Source organism: Tamandua tetradactyla, chromosome 1 (assembly GCF_023851605.1).
Source record: "Tamandua tetradactyla isolate mTamTet1 chromosome 1, mTamTet1.pri, whole genome shotgun sequence".
Taxonomy (NCBI): domain Eukaryota; kingdom Metazoa; phylum Chordata; class Mammalia; order Pilosa; family Myrmecophagidae; genus Tamandua; species Tamandua tetradactyla.
In genome coordinates, this window is record NC_135327.1 from 55,032,250 (window position 1) to 55,056,477 (window position 24,228).

Consider the following 24,228-nt stretch of genomic DNA (forward strand, 5'->3'; position numbering starts at 1 on the left):
ATTGCTGATGGACTGGAAGTGAGGTTCAAGAGAGAAAGAAAAGTTAAGGATGACTCCTAGGTTTTGGCCTGAGTGAACAGAATGATGGACATGCTTTTGGAAATGAGAACATCTCAAAGAAGAGGTATGTGTATCTGGGTATGGTTGGGGTGGGGTTGGGGGGTTGGGGAAGGGGTAGAGGAATTAGGAATTTGATTTAGGATATGCTGAGTTTAAGATAGCTAATAAAAATCTAAGTGGATATGTCAAGTACACAGCTGGCCAAATGCCAAGAGAGATAAAGTTGGGATTCACCAGATTACTGAGGGCCTTTAAGATCATGAGACTGGATGAGATCACTCAGGCAGTAGTCATAACAGAGAAGAGACCTGAGCACTCAGCCCTGGGGCTCTCCAACATTCAAAGGCTGGAGAGGTAAGAAGTAACCTACAAAGGAGACTGAACAATCAGCCAATGAACTAAGAACAGCCTTGAAAGGGCTGCTCTCAAGAAGCCAAGTGAAACAGTGAATAAAGAAGTATTTGCAAAGTCCCCTTGGGGAAATGGAGAGAAAGGGGGAAATACTCAACTTCCCCATTTGGAGAATTTCTCATATTCTCGCAAGGAGTGGGGACAACCAAATCAACAGGCCAAGCCCTCGATCTTGGGGTTCGCCCCTATGAAACTTATTCCTGCCAAGGATGGGCTAAGCCTACTTATAATTAGGCCTAAGAGTCACTCCCAGAGAACCTCTTTCCTTGCTCAGATGTGGCCTCTCTCTCTAAACTGACATGGCAAGTGAACTCACTACCCTGCCCCACTATGTGGGACATGACTCCCAGGAGTGTAAATCTCCCTGGCAATGTGGGACAGAAATCCCAGGATGAGATGGAACCCGGCACCAAGGGATTGAGAAAACCCTGACAAAAAGAGGGAACAGAGAAATGAGAAAAAAATAAAGTATCCATGGCTGATACAGGGTCGATTGGTTATTCTGGAGGTTATTTTTATGCATTATATAAATATCCCTTTTTAGTTTAGTATTGAGGAGTGACTAAGGGGAAGTACCTAAAACTGTAGAGCTATGTTCCAGGAGCCTGGTTTCTTGAAGATGATCGTATAAGGGTATAGATTTTACAATGTGACTGTGATTGTGAAAACCTTATGTCTGATGCCCCTTTTATTTACAGTATGGACAGACGAGTAAAAAAATAAACAAATAATAGGGGGAACAAAGGTTAAAATAAATTGGGTAGATGGAAATGCTAGCAGTCAATGAGAGGGAAGGGTAAGGGGTATGGGATATATGGGTTTTTTCGTTTTTTATTTCTTTTTCTGGAGTGATGCAAAGTTCAAAAAAATGATCATGGTAATGAATACACAACTATGTGATGATATTGTGAGCCACTGATTGTACACCATGTGTGGAATGTTAGTATGTTTAGAATGTTTGTATGTTAAATTTTATCAATAAAAATATATTTTTTTTTAAAAAAGGAGCCAAGTGAAGAAAGAATTCAAGAAGAAAAAGTCAAGTGTGTCAAATGCTGCCAAGAGATCAAGAAAGATAAAGCTTGAGGGTTGACTATTGGATTTATAAGGTGAAGGTCATTAGTGACCCTAACAAGACCTATTTTCACAAATGATGGAGTTAGAAGCCAGATGGGAGGGTTTTAAGAGGAGCCGGGAGGAGAGGTACAGGAGGTGCCAGGTGTAGATGACTCTTTTGAGGGTTTATTTATAGAAGGAAACAAAGAAAAGAGACTGTAAGTAGAAGGGGGCTTGGCAACATGGGTGGTTTCTTTGTCTTTGATGAACAACACAGTCACTTTATTCAGGTTTCTCCAGGTGCCTACCCATCCTTGAAAGAAGGCAGAGAAGAAAACAGAAGTATTTAGGTTACATTTCAATGAATCTGAGAAGAATCAAGTTTTGTAAGAAGAAAATAGAAAAAGTCGAGTTATGAGATTTAAATAGAAATTGCTTCTGAAGGATTATGAGTATAAGCTGCAGAGACCTAGCCCTTTCTACATCATCTCATGGTGGTTTTGATCAAATGCTATAAAGGAGGCTCTACCATATGTGACCTTTTGGATGGCTTATGGTCAGCATGCCAGGGGCCCCACATCAGGAGGAGCTGCCCCAGCCACAGCAGGCACCGGGCAGACCCACACATCCCACTGAAATGACAACAGGGCTCTGGGGACAGAGATGAATGTACATGTGAAAGAATGTTTTATGAGAAAACAAAACACATCCACAGTAACAGAGACAGTGTGGAAGTACATGAGTTGTTTAACAACCAATAGTCTTTTTCTCTGGAGAGGAGGGAAGGGGAGAGAGGGAAAAAGGGAAGGATAGAGAAACACAAAACAGTAGAATATGAAACTGCCTGTTTTAAGAAATCCAAATCCAAACTTATAAAGGAAGAAAGTCTGCAGTTTCTGCCACCCTCAAAGTCATGGAAGAGGCTGAGTGCTCTTATCTAACTAGCAAAAGGAGTCCTAAGTTTAGAAGAGTCTCATTTGAAGGAGCATAGACTTGGGTTAGTTCATTGGTCCACAGGGGAGAGAGTTAATTTCTAGGGAACAACACAAGAGAGCCAGGTTCCCAGGACACATCACTTGACCCTATGCAGATGGAAAAAGCTCTGCACAGTCCCTTCCATGGCCTCAACAATGGTGTCCAGTTGCCTGGTAGCCCATGGCCTTCTTGGTCTGTTCACAGCTGTGGCAGTGGAAGGTGCCAGCCCGTAAGCCCTGCATTGGTGTGAACATGGACTGGAAGTGGAAGACAGGGCTGAGCAGCATCACCAGCAGGGACAGCAGGAGGGACAGGTAGTATGCCATCCGGTAGGGGATGTAGTACTTAGGCACCTGGTAGTTGAGGCCCATCAGAATGCAGGACGGGATGTCCAGAAAAGGATGGGCTTGTTGGTGGTGATGTGGAATGCCTTCCCACTCATGGCTGTGCCGTGGGCAGGGTACTCTGCGGCCACATTGTTCATGAAGCTGTGAAGATCACTAAGTCCTTCCCTGTTTCCAATCATAAACTTCATCTTGCCATTCCTGGCTGCCTTGATGAGGATGGGGAACATCTTGGTGTCCCTTGGGCTGAAAATACTAGGAAGGTAGATGGGTAGAGTTAAAGAACTGCTCTCTGAATTACTACATCCCAGAACTGTCCTCTTCATCATGATCTTAGTCTTTGTATGGTAAGTGATGGGGTTAATGGCAAAAAGGAGGTCTTTGATTCCATTCTTGATGTTGCCACTCTCAAAGATGACACTGACACCACTGGTTAAAATGAGTTTCTCATTTTCTCTTTGCAAGTTTTAATAACATTCTTGGTGCCAATGTAATTCACTCTCAAAAAGAGTTCCCTATTGTCACGAGGCAGTGGGGTGATGCATAGTGGAAAACCGCTTACATCTTTCAGAATTGGTTACAGTTGCTGTAGGCTGAAGAGGTCCCATCCAGAAAGAACTGTACCTCAAGATTATTAAACCTTTGTTGGATATCAAATATATTGGCAGTGTATTCTCTTGGCAGCAACTGTTGTACCATGTGCCACCTTAGGAATCCAGAACCTTGGATTACTGTGCATGTCCTGGCTTTTGTCAAATGTGTCTGTTCTACCTGGCTTCCCATTTGCTCACCACCTTTTTGTTCCACTTCTGCTCAGAATATGGTCCTGGAAGTACACTCAGCCAGCCTTAGCTTACTCATCACATATACTAAGAGAATCCATCTCAGAGTAGCTGCCCCATTCTCTATGTTATTATTATTATTATTATTATTTTTGCATGGGCAGGCACCAGGAATTGAGCCCAGATCTCTAGCATGGCAGGCTAGAACTCTGCCTGCTTAAGCCACTGTGGCCCACCCTCTATGTTATTTTAATTTTATTTTTTAAAGATGGGATATATCATAGCTTGTTTGTATGATGATAAGAATGATTCAACAGAGACAATGCTGCTAGAAAGAGAAGAATTGCTGGAGAGAGAAGTACTAGGATGACATCTTTGAGTAGGTGAGAGTGCACAAGTGGAGGAGAGGGCAGGGATGGGTCTTCCATGGAAACAGGAAGGAAGGAAACTGATGGATGTTCTCTTTTGATTGCTTCTTGATTAAAAAGGAAACCAGTTCATCAGGTCAGAGGGATGCTGGAGGAGATTTGTAGAGAGGAAAGACAAAACCATCACCCAGCAGAGCAGAAGGGTGAGTAGGTGAGAGAAATGTGAGTGACGGCTGGGCAGCTCTAAGGGTCGACTTTAGAGATGGAAGGTCATGAATTTTTTTTTTAATTTATTTATTAATTAAAAAAATAAAGAAACAAAATAAAACACCATACATAATCAGTAATTCACAATATCATCACTTAGTTGCATATTCATCATTTCTTAGAACATTTGCATTAATTCAGAAAAATAAATAAAAAGACAATAGAAAAAGAAATAAAATGAACACAGGAAAGAAAAAAAAAAAAAAACATTATACCTACCATACCCCTTACCCCTTGCTTTCATTGATCACTAGCATTTCAAACTAAATTTATTTTAACATTTGTTCCCCCTATTATTTATTTTTATTCCATATATTCTACCCCTTTGTTGACAAGGTAGATAAAAGGAGCATCAGACACAAGGTTTTCACAATCACACAGTCACATTGTGACAGCTGTATCACTATTCAATCATCCTCAAGAAACATGGCTACTGGAACACAGCTCTACATTTTCAGGCAGTTCCCTCCAGCCTCTCCATTACATCTTGAATAACAAGATGATATCTACTTGATGCATAAGAATAACTTCCAGGATAACCTCTCGACTCTGTTTGGAATCTCTCAGCCATTGACACTTTGTCTCATTTCCCTCTTCCCCCTTTTGGTCAAGAAAGTTTTCTCAATCCCTTGATGCTAAATCTCAGCTCATTCTAGGGTTTTTCTCAATCCCTTGATGCTGAGTCTCAGCTCATTCCAAGATTTCTGTCCCACGTTGCCAAGAAGGTCCACACCCCTGGGAGTCCCACGTAGAGAGGGGTAGGGTGGTGAGACTGCGCGTTGTGTTGGCTGCAGAGAGCGGCCACATCTGAGCAACAAAAGAGGCTCTCTTGGGGGTGACTCTTAGGCCTAAATTTTAAGTAGACTTGACCTATCCTTTGCGGGGTTAAGTTTCATATGAACAAACCCCAAGACTGGGGGCTCAGCCTATAACTTTGGTTGTCCACACCGCTTGTGAGAATATCAAGAATTCAAATTGGGAAAGTTGAATTTCTCCCCGTTCTCACCACTCCCCGAAGGGGGCTTTGCAGATACTTTTCTACTCACTGATCAAATCACTCTGGGATTCATTGGGGCATCACTCTGGACAAACCAGCAAAATCTCATGTCCTACCTGAGATTCCAAGTACTTCTGGCATTCAATCAAACTATCTACATAAGTTATATTAGGAAATGCACTAGTCAAAATATAAATTTTGTAACAAATAAACATTTTTTGCTTTAGTCTCACACAGCTGAGCCTCATCAGCAAGGTGGTGTGTTGAGTGGCCCAGGCACTGCGTGACTGAAGAGCAGGATTTCCTGAGAGCCCCATGTGCGAGGAACTGCGCCTCCTGTGCTGCCTCAATCATCCTCACTATCTCCTCACCCATGAGGTGGGTATTATTATTCCCATTTTACAAATGAGGAAACAAGCACAGATAGGTAAAGTGGCTTGCTCAAGGTCAAACGACAAGGAAGAAGCACAACCAAGATTCAGACTAGGCAATGTGACCCTGACCCAGCACCGCCAGCGCACCACGCAGAGTGGCTGCCTTAGCATTTCAGTGCTCTGTCCCTCCAATGTCTCTGTCTGAGACCTTGAAGGGTTTCCAATAGAAGTTTTTTGTTTTTTGTTTTCTTTTTCTGAAATGCCTAAAGAGTTTTAACAATGTAAATATTTCAACATGCTTCTCATTTTTAGAACTAATTTAGAGTTAATTATACTTCTCTCCTAAAGATTATTTGCCCAGAAGGCAATTGTTCTAGTTTGCTAGCTGCCGGAACACAATATACCAGAAATGGAATGGCTTTTAAAAAGGGGAATTTAAATTAATAAGTTGCTAGTTTACAGTTCTAAGGCCAAGAAAATGTCCCAATTAAAGCAAGTCTATAGCAATGTCCAATCTAAGGCATCCAGGGAAAGATACCTTGGTTCAAGAAGGCTGATGCAGGTCGGGATTTTTCTCTCAAGTGAGAAGGCACATGGCGAACACAATCAGGGCTTCTCTCTCAGCTGGAAGGGCACATGGCGAACACAGCGTCATCTGCTAACTTTCTCTCATAGCTTCTGATTTCATCAAGCAAACCCTGGAGGCATTTTCCTTCTTCATCTCCAAAGGTCACTGGCTGGTGGACTCCGCTTCTTGTGGCTATATCGTTCTGCTCTGCTCTCTCTGAATCTCTCTCATTCTCCAGAATGTTTCCTCTTTTATAGGGCTCCAGAAACTTACCGAGACCCACTCAAATGGGTAGAGACATGTCGTCACCTAATTCAGCTTAACAACCACTCTTGATTAAATCACACCTCCAGGGAGATGATCTGATTATAGTTTCAAACATACAGTATTGAATAGGGATTATTTTGCCTTTATGAAATGGGATTTTGATCAAAACATGGCTTTTCTAGGGGACATACATCCTTTCAAACCAGTACAGCAATAGAAAATAGAAACTGAGTCCACATTGAATTCCCTGAAAGCACAAAGCCATTTCTCAGAGGTATTTCACCAGGCCACCACTTTTAAAAATATGTTCAACTTGTCCACTCACACATACTAGGACATGCTGTTGATGGCAGGAGATGAAGAACAAGATCAGTTTCAGAGACGAAAAGTAATACAAGGGCAAAGAGAGCGGGTTAAGGAAACCAGGATGTTTAGCCTAGAAAGAAAAAGAATGTGGGATAGTCTAATTCTTGGTCAAGAACGAAATTAAACAGGAAGCTGACTAAGACCTATTATTCTATATACTGAAAAACAGAATGAAATCTCAAGGGAATTTAAAAGTCTGTGTCATAGAATTCTTGAATTCTATGACAGGAACACACCCCATCTATTGCCATTGCTGAGTTTATCAGCACTAAGGGCTACATTTTCTAAGTGTCCAACAAGTTTTCTTTTAAAATATATATATTTGCATTTCTCAATAATAATAATAAAATACTAGCCATAGCTGTATTGACTAAGCACCTATATATGGCAAACATCATGTTTACTTTACATTTTTCCCAGAGTTAGGCCTAACTCCATGAGGCAGACAATTGATTGCCATCTTGTAGATTATTCTGGAACTCAGAGAGATTTGGAAACATACCCCAAGTGGACCAGCAACTAAGTGGCAGAGCTGAGCTTTGACTCTGGGTCTGTGGACCTCCAAGACTGAGTAATGAGCAGGGAGAAGGTGGGCTTCACAACCAAAGAGGGGTACCACTACATTGGGGAATTATCATTGGGCATAAGCAATAGATTTGGCAATTCAGTGGGGAAAATTTATAGAAAAGCTGTACTTAAGTCTAGAGAATACTTCACAAGAGGAAGCTCAAGTCCCTATTATCATTGCTGTGCCCATGTGAAGTTATTATGTACCCCAGAAAGCTATGACCTTTAATCCTCATTCAATATTGCTGGGTGAGAACTTTTTTATTGCTTCTATGGAGACATGACCCACCCAATTGTAGGTGGTAACTTTTGATTAGATGGTTTCCATGGAGGTGGGTCTCTACCCATTCAAGGTAGGGTTGCTTACTGAAGCCCTTTAAGAGGGAACCATTTTGGAAAAAGCTTCAGAACTAACAGAGCCCACACAGCCAGAGACCTTTGGAGATAAAGAAGGAAAACACCCCCAGAGAATTCTTATGAAATGAGAAGCCAGGAGAGAAAGCTAGCAGACATAGCGAAGTGCCTTTCCAGCTGAGGGAGAGACCCTAAATGTCATCAGCCTTCTTGAGCCAAGTTATCTTTCCATGGATGCCTTAGTTTGGACATCTTTATAGGCCTGCCTTAATTTGGACATTTCATGACCTTAGAGCTGTAAACTCGCAACTTAATAAATTCCTCTTTTTAAAAGCCATTCAGTTTCTGCTATATTGCATCCCGGCAGCTTTTCCAAACCAAAACAATTACCTATAACACACAGCAGGCCCACATTGCTATCTTCCGCTGGAGTCAAAAGAGAACAAAACAAAAAACAATTCCACTCTCTTCTTGTCGGACCAGGGGCATGCCTGCCTCTGAATACCTTTGGATGGACACCAGAAAGGGACCCAACACAAAAAGGGGTGTCCAGGAAGCAGCTGTTCCACACCATTACACCAGGAGGCTCTCTTTGAAGTTTCTCCCCATAGCACTGCTTAGGCAATAAATTTTTCCACCCAAAACAAGGAATTAGCCCTCAAAGATGTGCTTTTTGAAGACAGAGAACAAAACAATTGCATACCTGAATATTTCTTAGTTTGTTTTAAGCTGTGCCCCTTACCTGGATCCACATCAGAAGAGCAAGGAAAAGAAAAGACTTCTACGGAACTGAAAGCCTCGCTGCTGGCCTCCTGGCTGGGTTTCTGCAGCACATAATCTCTTATGTCATCAGCTGATGGCAGGGCCAAAGCACTGCTTTCCTCTGACTGGCTGTCTGGAGTGTCTCCTGGGGCCGCCATCGTCCTACCTCCACAAAAAAATAGAATTTGTTACAAAAGGTATTGCACACCTGGAGCCTTCAGAGAGGGAAGCTTGAAGGGCTGACATTCCAGCATCTTACAAATCAAATGATAGTAAAACTGGAATAATTTAGTGCCCCCCTTACCACCTTTCTCATCTTTATTTTAGTCTCAGTATTCGTATTTCTTTGCCATGCTTCCTTCATCATGAGAAACAAGTACTGTTACCACAGACAGAAACCTACTAATCATTTCAGCTATAAAACCAGCTGCATGTTGGATTAGTAGGGAGAGGTTCAATCTTAGAACCACCTGAGGAAATACTGTGCCCAATTGTCATTCAAGAGCTCTGAGGATAAGGGGAAATGTTCAAGGCATACTATATAGAAAACGTCTTAAAACAATAGGTAGGGTTTGATCCAGATTACATCTGTGGGTGTGTATGTCTGGGGTGAAATATACAGGTTCGTGGTCAGAAAAAAGTCTGGAAGCATATATATCCCAAATTGTTTTCAGCAGTTGTCTCTGGGGAGTGAGACTGCAGGTGATTTTTATTTGCCTCTGTGGACTATTCAGACACGCATTTGTCACTTATTTAACCTGTCAGGGGAAACCAAGGTCAATGTCATAGGCCCTCCCTGGGAGGGCACCCGAGTCCAGAGACTTATTACTTTAACACAATGTGTCAGTAAGCAGGTCTGGGAGGCTTTCTGGAGGAGGTGATCCCCAAGTGGGAGGCAGGCAGGTCAGGCCCAGGGGGCAGTCTGAACATGAGAAGAACCAGTTTGGGCAACCACAATTGGCATGGAGTGTTGGAAGCTTAAAATGAGTCAAGGACGGCCATGCATGAGTAAGCAGAAAGGGACAAGCTGTGGTCTCAGCTGGATGGCACGGGGGTCCCTCCCCCACTCCTGCCTGGCTCCAGGAAGGACAGCCAAGTCCTGGCTGCTGTCACCCAGCTTCCTAGCTGAGCTCCAGAGACCTCCAGGATGGATTTTGGGGTTCAGCTTTGGATATTTCTTGTTAAAAACTAGGCGTTCCTCCTGGGCCTGTGCATACCTGTGGGGGTTGGGTTCTCTAACTGGAGGGCTCTTCACAGTATATCCAGTCCTGTCTGCCTCGCTAAGAAATAACAATGGGCCTGGGAGATCCTGGATCCTGGATCCTCTGCTATCTTCTTCAGTTGTCATAATCAATCTTATTACAGCCAGCACCATGTGTCATAAGTGTTATGGGCCACCAGGCAGAAAAGTGACAGATTTGCAGGTTTGGCAGCTGGATAGCAGGTGGATTTGCAGGGCCTACACCTGGCAGCAGACAATCTTATGAGTAACTGGCATTCACCTGTAGAATCCCCGGTGCGCTACAAAGGACACATGAAGTAAGGCAGAGCACTAAGGGTCAAGAGCAGGGGGAAGATTCAAAACATATTTAGGAACCAAAATGAGAGCTGAACTTAGTAACTCAACAGGTGAAGGGACTAGAGAAGAGCTGAGAGTCAACAAGGAGTGGCAGCTTCCTGGCTGGGTTATATTAGCAACTGAGATAGAGAAGGCAGGAGAAGGAACAAATTCGGAAAGCAGGCAGTATTCCAAATTATGATAGAATTTGAAAGGTCTCAAAGATACATGTTTGAGTGAAAGAAGGAATTTCAGAATAACATGAATAGTATAATAAGGGTAGTGAACATTTATCAAGCGCTTGTCTGGTGCCAGGGATCGTGCTCAGATCTTCTTAGGCAATGACTCCAGGAAGCAGGCAATCCTACTATTATCCTCATTTACATTTCAGATTTAGACACACAGAGAGCTAAAGGAACTTGCCCAACGCAACCCAGCTAGAAAGCAGACAGACTGGATGAACCCAGCTCCAGGGCCTCCCGGCCTCCTGCATCTACACAGCCTCAGTGCAGCAGCCTAAGCTACAACCCAGTCTGGCAAAGACAGAAGTCATATCAGAAACAAGTCAACAGCGAGGCCTGGTGAACTCTTCTTGTTTGAGGACGCCAGTCACATGCTGTTGTGGACATTGTCTCAGGCAGTGAGGAGGCCAAGATATCAGCTGATTGCTCCTGAAGGGAGTGGAGTGTCCAAAGTTCCTAAAGAAGGGAGAACATCCTGTTTCTTCACACATCCTATATTAGCCAACTGAGCCTGATGTGTCAGCAAACACCTCCGCTGCAGGCATCTGTGGCACCCCCTGCTCCCCTCATGTTACAAACACTCTGCTCTGGAGACTTCTGGAAGGGAATAAACAGGTCAACGAATGAAATCAGCATATCCCACCTGCCTGCAAAGGTGGTCTGAAATCAGCTGTCAACAGGGGGTGGTTGTAGAGGTGGGGGTAGGGGTGGGGGTGGGGGTTGTCATCATTAGTGATGTGAATTGAAAGCAATACCTTTTTGAAAACAATATCACATTGTTGAGAAACCTGTTTTTCCCTTTAGAATCACTTATATTAAATGTCAAATACCTTCCAGAAAGAGTAAAAAAAATATCTACTGAACTGCAGAATCCATTTTATTACAAAACAAGCATCCGTGCATGCAAAATACATTATTTGGGACTCAAATGAATTTTTACTGGAGAAAGCAAATAGTGGGGACAGACGAGATCGCCTCCTGTTATCTGAAACCACCTGAGCTGGCAAGCAGAATGCAATGATTATTCTTTGTTATGGAAGACTGCCCCAAACCTTGTGATATGTGATTTAAGGCTTTCCCACAAGTGCTTAAAGCACTTTAATTACACAGTCTGAATATTATTTCCCAATACAGGAGCACAGAGGAAGCACAGGGAAGCCCTCCGAATGCAAGCACAAGAAGTCTTTAGGTGCATTAAAAAACCTGCTCACAGGAGGAGGCAGCCATTCTTCTATGACCCTACCTACGCTTAGGTACACTTATAAGAAGACATTTTAACTTCGTTTACTTGTATCAAGAGGCACTTTCTCCCCAATATTTTACATGAAAAATTTCAAATGTAAAAAAAAATAGAAATAATTCTACATCCATATACCACCCCCCTCGAATTCCACAATTCACATTTTACTATGATTTGCCTTAGCACGCAATTCTCCTTCTCTCCAACTCTTTATTCACCCATCAATCCATCTTAGGTATGTATTTCTACACATATTTCGATTTGAATTTTAATAGTTTTTTTTTCTTTTTTTGAGAGGGTGGGGTGGGGTTCATGGGCCAGGAATTCCACCGAGGTGTGCCACGTGGCAGGCGGGCATTCTACCACTGAACCACCCAGGCACCCTCTATTTGAATTTTTTTTTTTTTTTTTTTTTTTGGTATGGGGAGGCTCCGGGAATCGAACCAGGTCTCTGGCATGACAGGCGAGAATTCTACGACTAAATCAGGGTTGCACTGCTCCTTATTTGAATTTTAAAATAAGGAAAAGCAATGAAAGGTTCTGAGCCACAGTGTGATATGATCAATCTGCATTTTCATTCATTCTGTGAGCTAAGTGAAGCATGAATTAGAAGCGTGTAAACGTGATGCAAGGAACACAGGAGGCTCCACAGAGGGGTCCAGCGATGTGCAGGCCTCTGAAATTGGACAGACCTGAGTTTGACCCCCTGCTGTCACTTTTTAAGCCGTGCAGCCTTGGGCAAGTCACTTTAACCTGTTTCCTTCTCTATAAAAATAGCTTAATGACTATTCATACCTCATAGGGTTGTCCTAAGAATTATATGATATTATGCATGTAAAATAAGTATTCCAGTGCTCAAGTTCGATAATGGCTAGCTCCAGTAAGTAAAATAGCAGTTATTTAAATATATATTACAAGCTCCTAAATACCTAGACTACCACCAGTCATTTGTCCCTATTTCCCATCCAGTAGCCATCATCTTGCTTCTTTTATCCTTATCTAGTACATCCAGTGACCCATACTCTTGTTAATGCCCAAAATTCCCCTGCCCATTTTGTTTTTTCATTACATCCCTTAGGCAAAATCTCAGCCTAGATGAACCTAACTTAGTCACCAAACACAGTAGATTGGTTTGGCACTCCAGCCTGGAGTGGGCTATCTGGCCAAAAGAATCCTGAGACATTTTTCTCACAACTCCCTCTCCCCTCTCCTTGACTATTTCATGTTTCTCCACAATTTCCCAACTCTGACCCTTCTTCACCATGCACATAACTTCCTCCTCTTTTTCCATAAATTGTGTCACTGCCTGGTTGACAATGGAAACAGAAGCCAGCTGAGAGGAAATTCCTCAATTCCCTAACAAACATAAGAAGGGCTCTCTTCATCTTGCAAAGGTCAACCCTTCTACCTGGGATTTAGCTCTTACCCTCTGGACCTTTCCAGAAGCACTTAGCCACAATAATCTCTTCTCTCTCTTCCGGTCCACCCGACTCTTCACTTAGGCTTTTCAACATGCCAATATCTCCCTTTTTCGACACAACCTGGTACAGAAGAGAATGTCGCTCTTTGGAAATACTCACTGAGATATTTAGTGAGAAAAGTGCATGATGTCTGCAAAATACTTTCAAATGACTAAAATAGAAAAAGGTAGAGTGCGCGCAATAGTCAGTAATAAAGCCAATGGGCAAAATGCAGACAATCATTGAATCTCAAAAAGAGTTCTCGGGAGTTCCATGTCTTGCAGTTTTTTCTGAAAGGGCAAAATTATATCAAAGTTAAAAGTTGTGAAGAAAGGAATTTAAAAAAGAAAGAAAGCCTTTGACCTCTACCCTCCCCACAGCTGGTCACTGCTCCCCTCTACAAACTTTTCAAAAGAGTCTTCTAACGTGGCTCATTTCCCCATCTCTACCTACTCCATCACTCCACTATATTACTTCCAGAAACTCCTTCTTCCAACATTATTTTCTTTTCAAGACACCCCTTTCCTGATTGTCCTCCTACCTATTCCTTCCCACACCTTCTCTGCAAATTCATCCTCCATCTCCAATTGGACTTACTGGAATTTGATCCAAGGCTCTCTCCTCTTCTCTTCTTCCCTCAGACATTAATTATCACCTAGAAATATCTCTTTAGCTCAGATCCTCCCACCTCAGTTAGCACCAAAGCCCATCCCTTAATCCCCTGGGTTTCCCTGCTCCAGACACAACAGCCTTTTCCTTACGTTTTTCCAACAACCTCTGCTCCCTTCCACTGCATTTGTTCCCTTAGCCAGGAGTACACCTCCCTGTCCTGGACAACTGTTCTTAAAAAAGGAAGAGGAGGGAACACTTTCCAATTCATTCTCTATGAGCCTCCACTATGAGCCTAACACCAAAACCAGACAGAGACATCATAAGAAAACTACAAACCAATATCCCTTATGAATACAGACACAAAAATCCTCATCAGACTACTAGCAAACAGAGTCCAACAACATATATAAAAGAGTACACACCAAGTGGGATATATCCCAAGAATGCAAAATTCAACATCTGAAAATCAATCAATGCAATACACTATATTAATAGAATAAAGGACAAAAACCACATGACTCAAAATGTAATGTACCATATTAATAAAGGACAAAAATTACAATAGATGTAAAATATAAATAAATGAAAGCATCTGACAAAGTTAAACACCCTTTCATCATTACAACACTCAACAAACTACAGAACTTCCTCAACCTCAAAGTGCATTACAAAAAAAAAACTTTAATAGTGAAAGACTGAGTGCTTTGCCCTTCCCCCATCCCCACCCCCCACCCTCCAAGATCAGGAACAAGACAAAGATATCTGCTCTCATCACTTATATTCAACATTTTACTGAAGGTTCTCACCAGGGCAATTAAGCAAGAAAATGAAATCAAAGGCATCCAGAATCCAGACTGAAAAGAGAAATAAAATTATCCCTACCTGCAGATGACCTGATATGGAATACAGAAAATCCTAAGGAGTCCACTAAAATGCTAGTAAAACTAATAAATTAGTTCAGGAAGGTTGCAAGATACAAAATTAACATACAAAAATCAATTGTATTTATACACACTAGCAATGACAATCTGAAAATGAAATTAACAGGATTCCTTCATAATTATGGTTAACTAATTTTTCCACAGTTGCATTAAAATAAATAAATAAAAATAGAGATTCCTGTGGCTAAGAGATTTAAAATGGAGTTGAGAGGTTATTCTGCAGATTGCTCTTACCCAGATCTCAGCCAGATATCTTCAACTGCCAAAGGATGCAAAGCCTAAGCAACAATACCCCTGAAAACTCTAGGGGCATCCAAACTTAATAAGCCAGAAGATAAACCTGAGGGACAATTAGAGTACCCAAATACCCACCAACCACACGCAACTTGTTTAATCTTCTTTTCCTGTAAAAACCCTTGCCCTCTTGTGTAGCCTGGTGAGTCCTCCAAGAGACTTCATGTGGCTTCAGGAGCACAGAGGGAAAGTCCCATAGAGATGCAAAGAGTCAGTAGAAAGGCATTTTAGTGGTCACCTGCCACCTACCTATCCTTTTAAAGGGTTGAAAAGTGAATAACAGAGATACAAAGAGACTCATCCAAGCTCTCACACTGAGCTTTCAAATCTAGAACTGCACTGTTCAATATGGTGGGTTCTAAATAGAAACTACACATTGGATTTCCAAGACATAGCGCACATACAAAAAGGATTAAGGATGGCTTTTCCGGCCACAGACAGTAACGCTGACCTGAAAAACACCAATGAGCAGCTAGAAAACCCTATCCTTTCCAGACTGAATAGCATAAAAACAATGGAAAGACAAGGTTCTGCAACACCCACAGAAAATGCCTCTGAAACACAGTTTAGGCAAACTACAAAAGCTCAGGAGAGGACGGGAAAAAGACAGCAGCCTATAAAACTGGAGTTTCTGCCAGTGCTACATGTCTACGAAGATCCTAAGGAGCCAGAATACAGATATGAACGGAATCTACTTCAGCTAATCAGTTCTGGAATCCTAAAAACTGCAATCAGCGAAAAGTCAACCTTCTACTGAATCACTTTCTCAGTTGCTTGTGCTTCAAGATGCTGTGGAACAAAAGCAGGTACCATGGCCCTCTCTTGAGAGCTTCTCTCCCTCTCCTCCTAAACTGACATTACAGTGTTGGAAGAGGTCTCTACAGGACTAGTTCTTCAACTTACCCTAAGTACACTTTTCATGACAAAGAAGTCATTAAAGCAAATATTTGTGATCACTTGCAAATCCTTAAAATAACACATGAAAATGAAAATCTTGGATTTCTATATATGATCTCTGCAATGCCAAAGTCTTCCATTGAATATGGTACATATAACCTGAAAGCTGTAAGTTATGAAAACATCAAGAAAAATGACTACTACATCATTAGCCAATATACATTTTTAACGAAGACACTACACTGAATTTATCGAATTTATTTGATGGGAAAAAGTCTATCTGTGTCACAGAGAACTCACTAAGATTCCTTTTTCACTTTTCTGGAGATGGAAGCCTTCTAACATATGGAAGAAGAATGTCTGATCTAAGAAAATCACTGGATGTTGAAAATCCTCCAAAATTGCTCATTGTTAATGCTTATTTGCAACCAGCTCTTCTTAAAAATAAATGAATTGTGTTAAGACTTGAATTCAGTGGGACTTTGTTATATTATAGAGAAAGGTCACACCTACACCCTGCAGGAATTTAATGCCCAAAAAATTCTCTGGCTAGAGGAGGTAAAAGAACACCTAGAAGAATTTAGAAATGAGACAAAAGATATAGTCAGGAAGGCTTTTGCTATAGGACTTAATACTGACTGTGCATTTGAATCTGATGTGGATTATTAGAAAACACCAAACTGTAAATTTCAGTGAAATTCCATTTGACTTGCCCACAATATGGAAACTCTGAGAAAATGACACATGCAGAACAAGCCAACAAAAGGCATCACTGCATGAATCTGACATGCTTTATTCATCTAAATGACTATCTAATTGAGAATACAATGCACAGCCTATGGGTAAATTCTGCCAACTCTCTTTTAAATTATTTTACTGATGAGTTAAAATGAACACCTTCAGCAGATGTCATTCAGAAATGAATTAGTGAAGAGAAGCCTGAAGTCCCTGATAAAAAGGGGCCCTCTGTGATGGAAAAGCAAGAAGATGGGTCTCGCATCCCCACTGTTTCTCACAGAACTGCTTTTGACCATTCAATCACTACTCCTTGAGCCTTCTCTGGAATTCCTTCTGGATGGCATTTCTGGTGCAATTAACCATTTTCAGTGCACTGTGTTATCAGTTCCTAATCTCATACCTGATCCATATTTTGATGCTTTCACCAATCCTTACTTTAAGAACAAACTTGAAGAAAAAGCTTGTGGATTTGGATCCAGTTTATCAGAAAGATTTAAGGATGATTAGAAGTTCCACATATTATCTATCAGATAAAGTTATGTTTATTTTTCCTATAAAAACAAAAACAAAAACCCTGCCTGGGAATGCCAAGATGGAACACAATTTGGGTTACTACCTGAATCTGTGTTCCCCAAACTTTAATTCTAAGACCCCAAATAAATGCCTTTATTGCCTTGCAGCTTAGTTTGTTATTTCCAAGTTGACAGGTGCCAAGCCAACTCAAGGGAGAGAGAACAGTTTTTCAACAAGTGATGCTAGAATAACTGGCTATCCACATGCAAAAGAATGAAGTTGGACCTCTACCTCAATCATATAAAAAAATTAATTCAAAATCTAGACTCATGGACTTAAATGTAAGAGCTAAAACTACCAAATTCTTAGAAGAAAATAATAGGAGTATATCTTAGTGACTTGGATTTGGCAATCATTTCTTAGCTATGACACCAAAAGCAAAAGCAGCAAAAGAAAAAAATGGATAAATTGGACTTCATCAAAATTAAAACCTTTTGTCCTGTAAAGGATGCCACATACTGGGAGAAAATATTTGTAAATTATATATCTGACAAGAGACTTGTATAAAGAGCATATAAATTCAGAGTACAAAACAATAATAAGAAAAATAAAATGATCCAATTTAAAATGGGCAAAATATTTGAATAGGTATTTCTCCAAAGAGAATATACAAATGGCCAATAAGTGCATGAGAAGATGTACAGCATCATTAGTCATTAAGAAATGCAAATCAAAACCACAAGACATGACTTCACATCCATTAGGATGGTTAGTTATAATCAAAAGGCAGCCACACAAATAAATTTAAAAAAATAAATAAATATTTTAAAAGGCGACCACAACAAGCAATTGGTGAAGTTGTGGAGAAACTGGAACCCTCAGACATTGCTAGTGGAATTGTAAAATGATGCAGCCACTTTGGAAACAGTTTGGTATTTCCTCAAGATGCTAACTGTAAAGTTCTCACATGGCCCTCCCATTCCATTCTTATATGTATATCCAAGAGAAGTAAAAACATATGTCCACACAAAAACTGTACACAAGGTTAACAGCCAAAAGTGAAAACAGCCCAACCCAAATGTCTATCAACTGATAAACAAAATGTAGACTATCCATACCACAGAACATTTTTTCAACAATAAATAGGAATGAAACACTGATACACGCTACTATGTAGGTGAATGTGCTAAGTGAGAGAAAGTGACAAAGACAACATATTGTATGATCCCATTTATATGAAACATGCAGAGAAGGCAAATCCACGGAGATATAAGATAGCTTAGTGGTTGTTAGAGTCTGGGGGGCTACAGGAGAAGGTAGGGGAGGGGAGGGACTTTAACGGGTACAAAGCTTCTTTTTTTAAGGTGATGAAAATGTCCTGGACAGAGCCTAGAGAAATGAAACAGAAACTTCAGAGCAGAGCTGACACAGATGTGGACATGTGGAGAACAGAGACACGGATGTTTGGAGATGCTTGGAGCCCAGCAGATGTCACTGAGATGCTAAGCAAGCTGGAACCTGGAGAGAGCCAAGGGAAGCCAAGAGATGAAAGCCAGTCCCAGAGAAGCAAAGTGAGGGACCCTCACAGGAACAGAGGCTGAAAGCAATGGAGCCCAGGAGCAAGGGACCAGCAGATGCCAGCCACGTGACCACCCAGCTGACAGAGGGGCTCCTGACCCATCGGCCTTTCTTGAGTGAAGGTATCTTTTGTTGGTGCCTTAATTGAGATAATTTTACTTCCTTAGAACTATAAACATGTAATTTATTCTCCTTTATGAAAGCTGTCCTAGTTCTGGTATATCACATTCTGACAGCTAGCAAACTAACACAGATATCTTGCTCCAAATGTGTCTAAATTGTACACCCTAAATGCTAGACAAATAGTTAACTTAGTCTCCCTTGTACATTGAGTGTCAAACCAGCAAAAAAGGGATGATATTCCCAATCCCTTAATATCCTGTAATGTGGGCTTCATCTTTCACAAGCACCATCATGCCTTCCTTGGGGAGGTGTGCGCTGGAGTGAGCAATTGTAACTATGTCTCAAGTTGTAGAACAGATCAGCTGAGATGAAACAAATAGGCTGGTATCACTGGCTGCAAAGAGACCAGCCCTAGATGATCTGGCCCTCTAGCAGAGGGTTCTCACACCCTGACACACGAACAGTGTAGCTTTTATGTTAGCAAATCTGGCTCTGAAATACACAATTTAAAGTCTTAAAAGCTTGAGTTAAAATATCCTGTGATATCGGTCAGGTTCAAACATTTCAATGAACAGGTTTATTTCCTGACCTTGGTTCCCGGTTCAATGGAATTTGGGTATAATAAGACACTTTAGAGTCATACTTTTACTAATAATTACTGGAATATACATTTTGGGGGAGGGGGTACATGGTCTGGGAATCAAACCTGGGTCTCTCGCATGAAAGGCGAGCATTCTACCACCAAACCACCCATGCACCCTGGAATATAGATTTTTATTTCTTCTTGGAAAAAAAAAAAAGAAAGAAAATGTCCTAAGTTGAGATTGTGGTGATGGATGCACAATTCTGTGACTATTCCGAAACCACTGGATTTTACACTTTAAATGGGTATATGAATTAATCCCATGAAAGCTGCTTAAACAAACACACTTAAACCATCGCCCACCCAGGTGCACTGCCTGCTGACGGCCCAGGCCGCAGAGCCCTGGTTGGACCTGGACGAACAGGAGGTGTCAGGGAAAACCGCCCCGCTTTTCGATGTGAGAGAATGACCGGAAGCGCCGGTGTGACCCCGGCCCTCACCCCTTCCTTGCCCACGACTGACTCCACGGGAAAAAAAACGGCCGATAAAGGTCTACGGGCCGCGATTGCACTCACCGACCCGCAAAGACGGGGGCTCGGAACCCGGAAGTGCTTCTTTACGGGAAAAGCAAGGTTTGAAAGAAGAGAGGGGTGGGTAGGGAAGGTCACAGGAGCCATCTTTGCTACTGGCAAGTGAGGGCAGCAGAAGGCGGCCACGGCCATCTTGACTGAGGGCATTTGTCCCACCAATGGAGTTTCTTCTTTGAAAAGTATTCATGGTGCGGAGCCACGGCTAGTTTGGGCGGCTACTGGGGGAAGTTTATTGTATGGGCCTGATGGAAAAATACTTAAACATTTTTAAATGTCTCTAGAAAAAATGTAAAAACTAAGGAGAAATTAACGAAAATATTTTAATATGTTGCATGCAGATAGCTGTATACAGCTGCCAGAATTGCAGGATCACAGAAACGAGACTGAGGGTTATTGTCCCATTTCACCATCTTCTTGAATACATTTGGGATGACTATATTAATAACACTTAAATAACTACATGCCAGACACTGTGAACTTAAGACTTTGTGGGAGACGCATTGACCTTTTGAAGGTGAATTTAAGGATATAATTTGAAATAAAATGAACTTTTCTCCATATTAAGACAAACCTAACACAGCAACTATAAATTACATTTGTTTCTTCACCTTTTCACCTTGGTAATCAAAGTGCATGGTTTTGAGTTTTACTTTTTTAATTTACTATATCTCATCAAAACATTCTTCCAAAAGTTACCTGATATGTGATTTAGAGAAAGCCTGGAACAGCATTAAGTTACTTTCCTGTTTACCAGAAAATGACATATGTAAATAATTATCTGAACTATTATGCAACCATTAAGAACGATAAAAGATATAGCAAAAGAAAACAGCAGATCATGAATTGCATTCCCAGTTGTCATGTTTTGTTACTCTCTTTTAATCTGGAACAGTTTCTCAGTCTTTCCTTTTATTTCTCGGCATTGACGTTTTTTAAAAGTACAGGCCAGTTCTTTTGTAGAATGTCCCTCAATTTGAGTTTATCTGATGCGTCCACGTGGTGCTTAACGGTCTTTGACATTGGTCACTCCCTCCCTCTGGAAACTTCTTGTCCCTGGGTTTCCATACCATCCTTTCTGAGTTTTTCCTCTTTTATCTCTACATCTCTTTTCTCTTCAGTGTGGGGCTCTTTCAGGATTGTCTCTTGAATCTCTCTTCTCTCAATACCTCTTCTAAATGGATGATTCCCAAACAACTAAGGCCAGACTTTTTCTGAGGTCTTTATATCAGTATATCCTCCTCACCTTAAACTCACCCTGTCTCCACATGGAATCCAGCATCTTCTCCTCGTCTCCCAATTAATCTCCTAATCCAGTGTCTCCTGTTCACAGTGAGTTCGTCCATTTAGTTGCCAAAGCCAGAAGTCTTTTCTCCTTTGTCTTCATGTCCCATATCCATTTAATAATCTCTCCTCTTCCTCTTACATGTCTATTGACTATCTCTTTTTTTAAATTTAATTTTGTATCATCAAACCAAAGTAACATACAATCATGAACATTCTTAACATACAAACATTCTGTGTATGGTGTACAATCAGTGGCTCAATATCATCACATAGTATATTCATCACCATAATCATTTTTTAGAACATTTGCATCACTTCAGAAAAAGAAATAAAGAGGAAAAACTCACACATTCCATCCCCCTTACCCCTCCCTCTCACTGACCACTAGTATTTCCGTCTATTCAATAGAATTTAACCTTTGTTCCTCCAATTTTTTTTCTGTACCCCTTACCACTCCCTTTCGTTGCTCACTAGTATTTCAATCTTCTCAATTTATTTTAACGTTTATTACCCCTATTATTTATTTATTTTTAATCCATATTGTTTACTTATCTGTCAACATCGTAGATAAAAGCAGCATCAGACACAAGGTTTTCACAATCACATAGTCACATTGCAAAAGCTGTATCATTATACAATCATCTTCAAGAAACGTGGCTACTGAAAGACAGCTCTACAGTTTCAGGCACTTCACTCTATCCTCTCTAATACACCTTAAACTGAAAAAAGGAATATCTATAAAATGTGTAAGAATAACCTCCAGAATAACTTCTCAACTCTGAAATCTCTCAGCCACTGACACTTTATTTTGTCTCATTTCTCTCTTGCCCCTTTTGGTTGAGAAGGTTTTCCCAATCCCTTGATGTCTATTGACTATCTCTTGATTCTCTCCATTCTCACTGCCAGTTCATGAGGACAGGCCACCATTATCTGCCATCTGGATGAGCAGCTTCACAGCTACCCACCCACTTTTCCTTCAGCCATTGTTATCTTTTTTTAATGAAAATCTGATCACAACACTCTCCTACCCTCATGCTAAATCCCAAACTTCTACAAGACGTAGAGGACCCCTATGTCTTATCTCTCATACTAGTCCCCAACCCTTCACCATTACACTGACATCTTTATTTCCTTACATAATCCATGGTTTTTGTCTATTGTGTCTGAGCTTTTCCCTATAGTTTCCTCATTAAGCACATTCTTCTCTTCTTTGGTCTTTCTCATTCTTCAAATCTCAACTTGAAAAAATTCTTCCTCCAGGAAACCTTCACTGACTTGTCAAATAGGAGTTAGTTGTCCCTCCAGGAATGCCTAAGTAGTCCTTATTATTCTGGGTTATAAATTCCGTTGCCCTTTCAGTTGCCTGTGCTAGACTTTACGTGCCTTGAGAACAAGGACTGGGTCTATCTTTTTCATGTTTGTATTCCACAGCCCAGACCAGTAGTGACTCACATGTAAGTGCTCAGAAAGCTTTGTTATATGCATGAATGGACAAGTCTCTTTCCAAACCTCTCCCATCCCCAACCCCATCACACTTAACCTTAAATCTGTGCCAGTTTGAAGGGGTTATGTGCCCTAGAAAAGCCATGTTTTAATCCTGATCCATCTTGTGGAGACAGCCATTTCTTTTAATTCCCATTCAGCACTGTAGATGGGAAACTTGATTAGATTATCTCCACAGAGATGTGGCACACCCTATTGTGGGTATTAACCTTTGACTAGAGGGAGATCTGACTCCATCCATTCCAGGTGGATCTTGATTAGTTTACTGGAATCCTTTAAAGGAGAAAACATTTTGGAGAAAGATGCAGAACCATGAGAACCACAAGAGCCTGCATAGCCAGAGACCTTTGGAGATGAAGAAGGAAAACACCCCTGGAGGATTTTCATGAAACAAGACACCTGAAGAGAAAACTAGTAGCCATGTTTGCCATGTACCTTTCCAGTTGAGAGAGAAACCTGAATGTCATCAGCTTCTTGAACCAAGCTATCTTTCCCTGGATGCTTTAGATTGGACATTTTTATAGCCTTGCTTTAATTTGGACATTTGCACAGCTTTAGAACTGTAAACTTGCAACTTAATAAATTCCCCTTTTTAAAAGCCATTCAGTTTCTCGTGTATTACATGCCGGCAGCTAGCAAACCAGAACACCCTTCAAGAAATCTCAAAATATGACTTTTTTGTGACCTCTTATCAAACAAACCTTGAAGCCTTTTGCTATTGACACCCCTTGCTTGAAAAACAGGTTCACATTTAACTCTCATTTATTCTTCTTTGGCCTTTCCATGATGAGGCTTATCTTTCTCATGAGCTTCCTAGAGCAAATTTCTGAAGTCTAGAGTGACTAAATTTGCTGTATAGAATGCTTCTGACCACTTTCAGTTGGTGAGTGCACGAGAAATGAAATGAAAACCAGTTGAAGTCATCTTTGAACAAAATGCACAATACTAGGCAAATGGCAAAGACTAAAAATTACTGTTTGATGGAGTAATTGACAGGCTGAAGATCAGCAATTCTAAACTCACTTTCCTCCCAAATTAATGATTTGAACAATGCCAGCCATAATCAAAGTATGGCATATCGACAGAAAACAAATGCAAATTGAAGAGGCTTAGTCAAAGAAGCTGATTATGCCTCTGAATTGTAAAAAAAAAAAAAAATTTAATTTGTACATATTTATTGGAATGTGATGTCTTGAGTCATAAGGAAACCACTGCAAAGCACAGACACTAAGCCACCAAGTAAGGAAATCAGCAGTGTGCTGGTTTGAAATGATGTATGGACCCTAGAAAACCCATGTTTTAGTCCTAATCCTATTTTGTAAAGGCAGCTGTTTCTTCTAATCCCTATTAGAATTGCATGTTCGAAACTTTAATAGATCACCTCCCTGGAGATGTGATTTAATCAAGAGTGGTTGTTAAGCTGGATTAGATAGAGACATGTCTCCGCCCATTTGGGTGGGTTCTTGATTAGTTTCTGAAGTCCTACAAAAGAGGAAACATTTTGGAGAATGATTCAGAGAGAGCAGAGCAGAACAACACAGCCACGAGAAGCAG

The 24,228-nt window shown here is 41.0% G+C and overlaps 1 protein-coding gene and 1 pseudogene across 3 annotated transcripts in view; both read right to left on the reverse strand.

The window, feature by feature from the left end:
* The window catches only part of SHLD1 (shieldin complex subunit 1), an 89,271-nt gene extending 69,269 nt beyond the window's left edge, over nt 1–20,002 (reverse strand). Inside the window, exons 1-2 of one of the 3 annotated variants that reach the window (XM_077116140.1) lie at nt 19,873–20,002; nt 8,460–8,680 (exon numbers count right to left, since the gene is read on the reverse strand). In XM_077116140.1, the coding sequence (XP_076972255.1) occupies nt 8,460–8,676 (217 nt within the window). In that variant the 5' untranslated portion in view covers nt 8,677–8,680; nt 19,873–20,002. Of the gene's footprint in view, nt 1–8,459; nt 8,681–9,735; nt 9,943–19,872 lie in introns of those variants that run through there. The other 2 variants (XM_077116128.1, XM_077116129.1) reach the window with 2 other exon arrangements.
* On the reverse strand, nt 1,442–4,207 carry LOC143646772 (sterol-4-alpha-carboxylate 3-dehydrogenase, decarboxylating pseudogene; annotated as a pseudogene).
* Nucleotides 20,003–24,228: the final 4,226 nt, after the last annotated feature.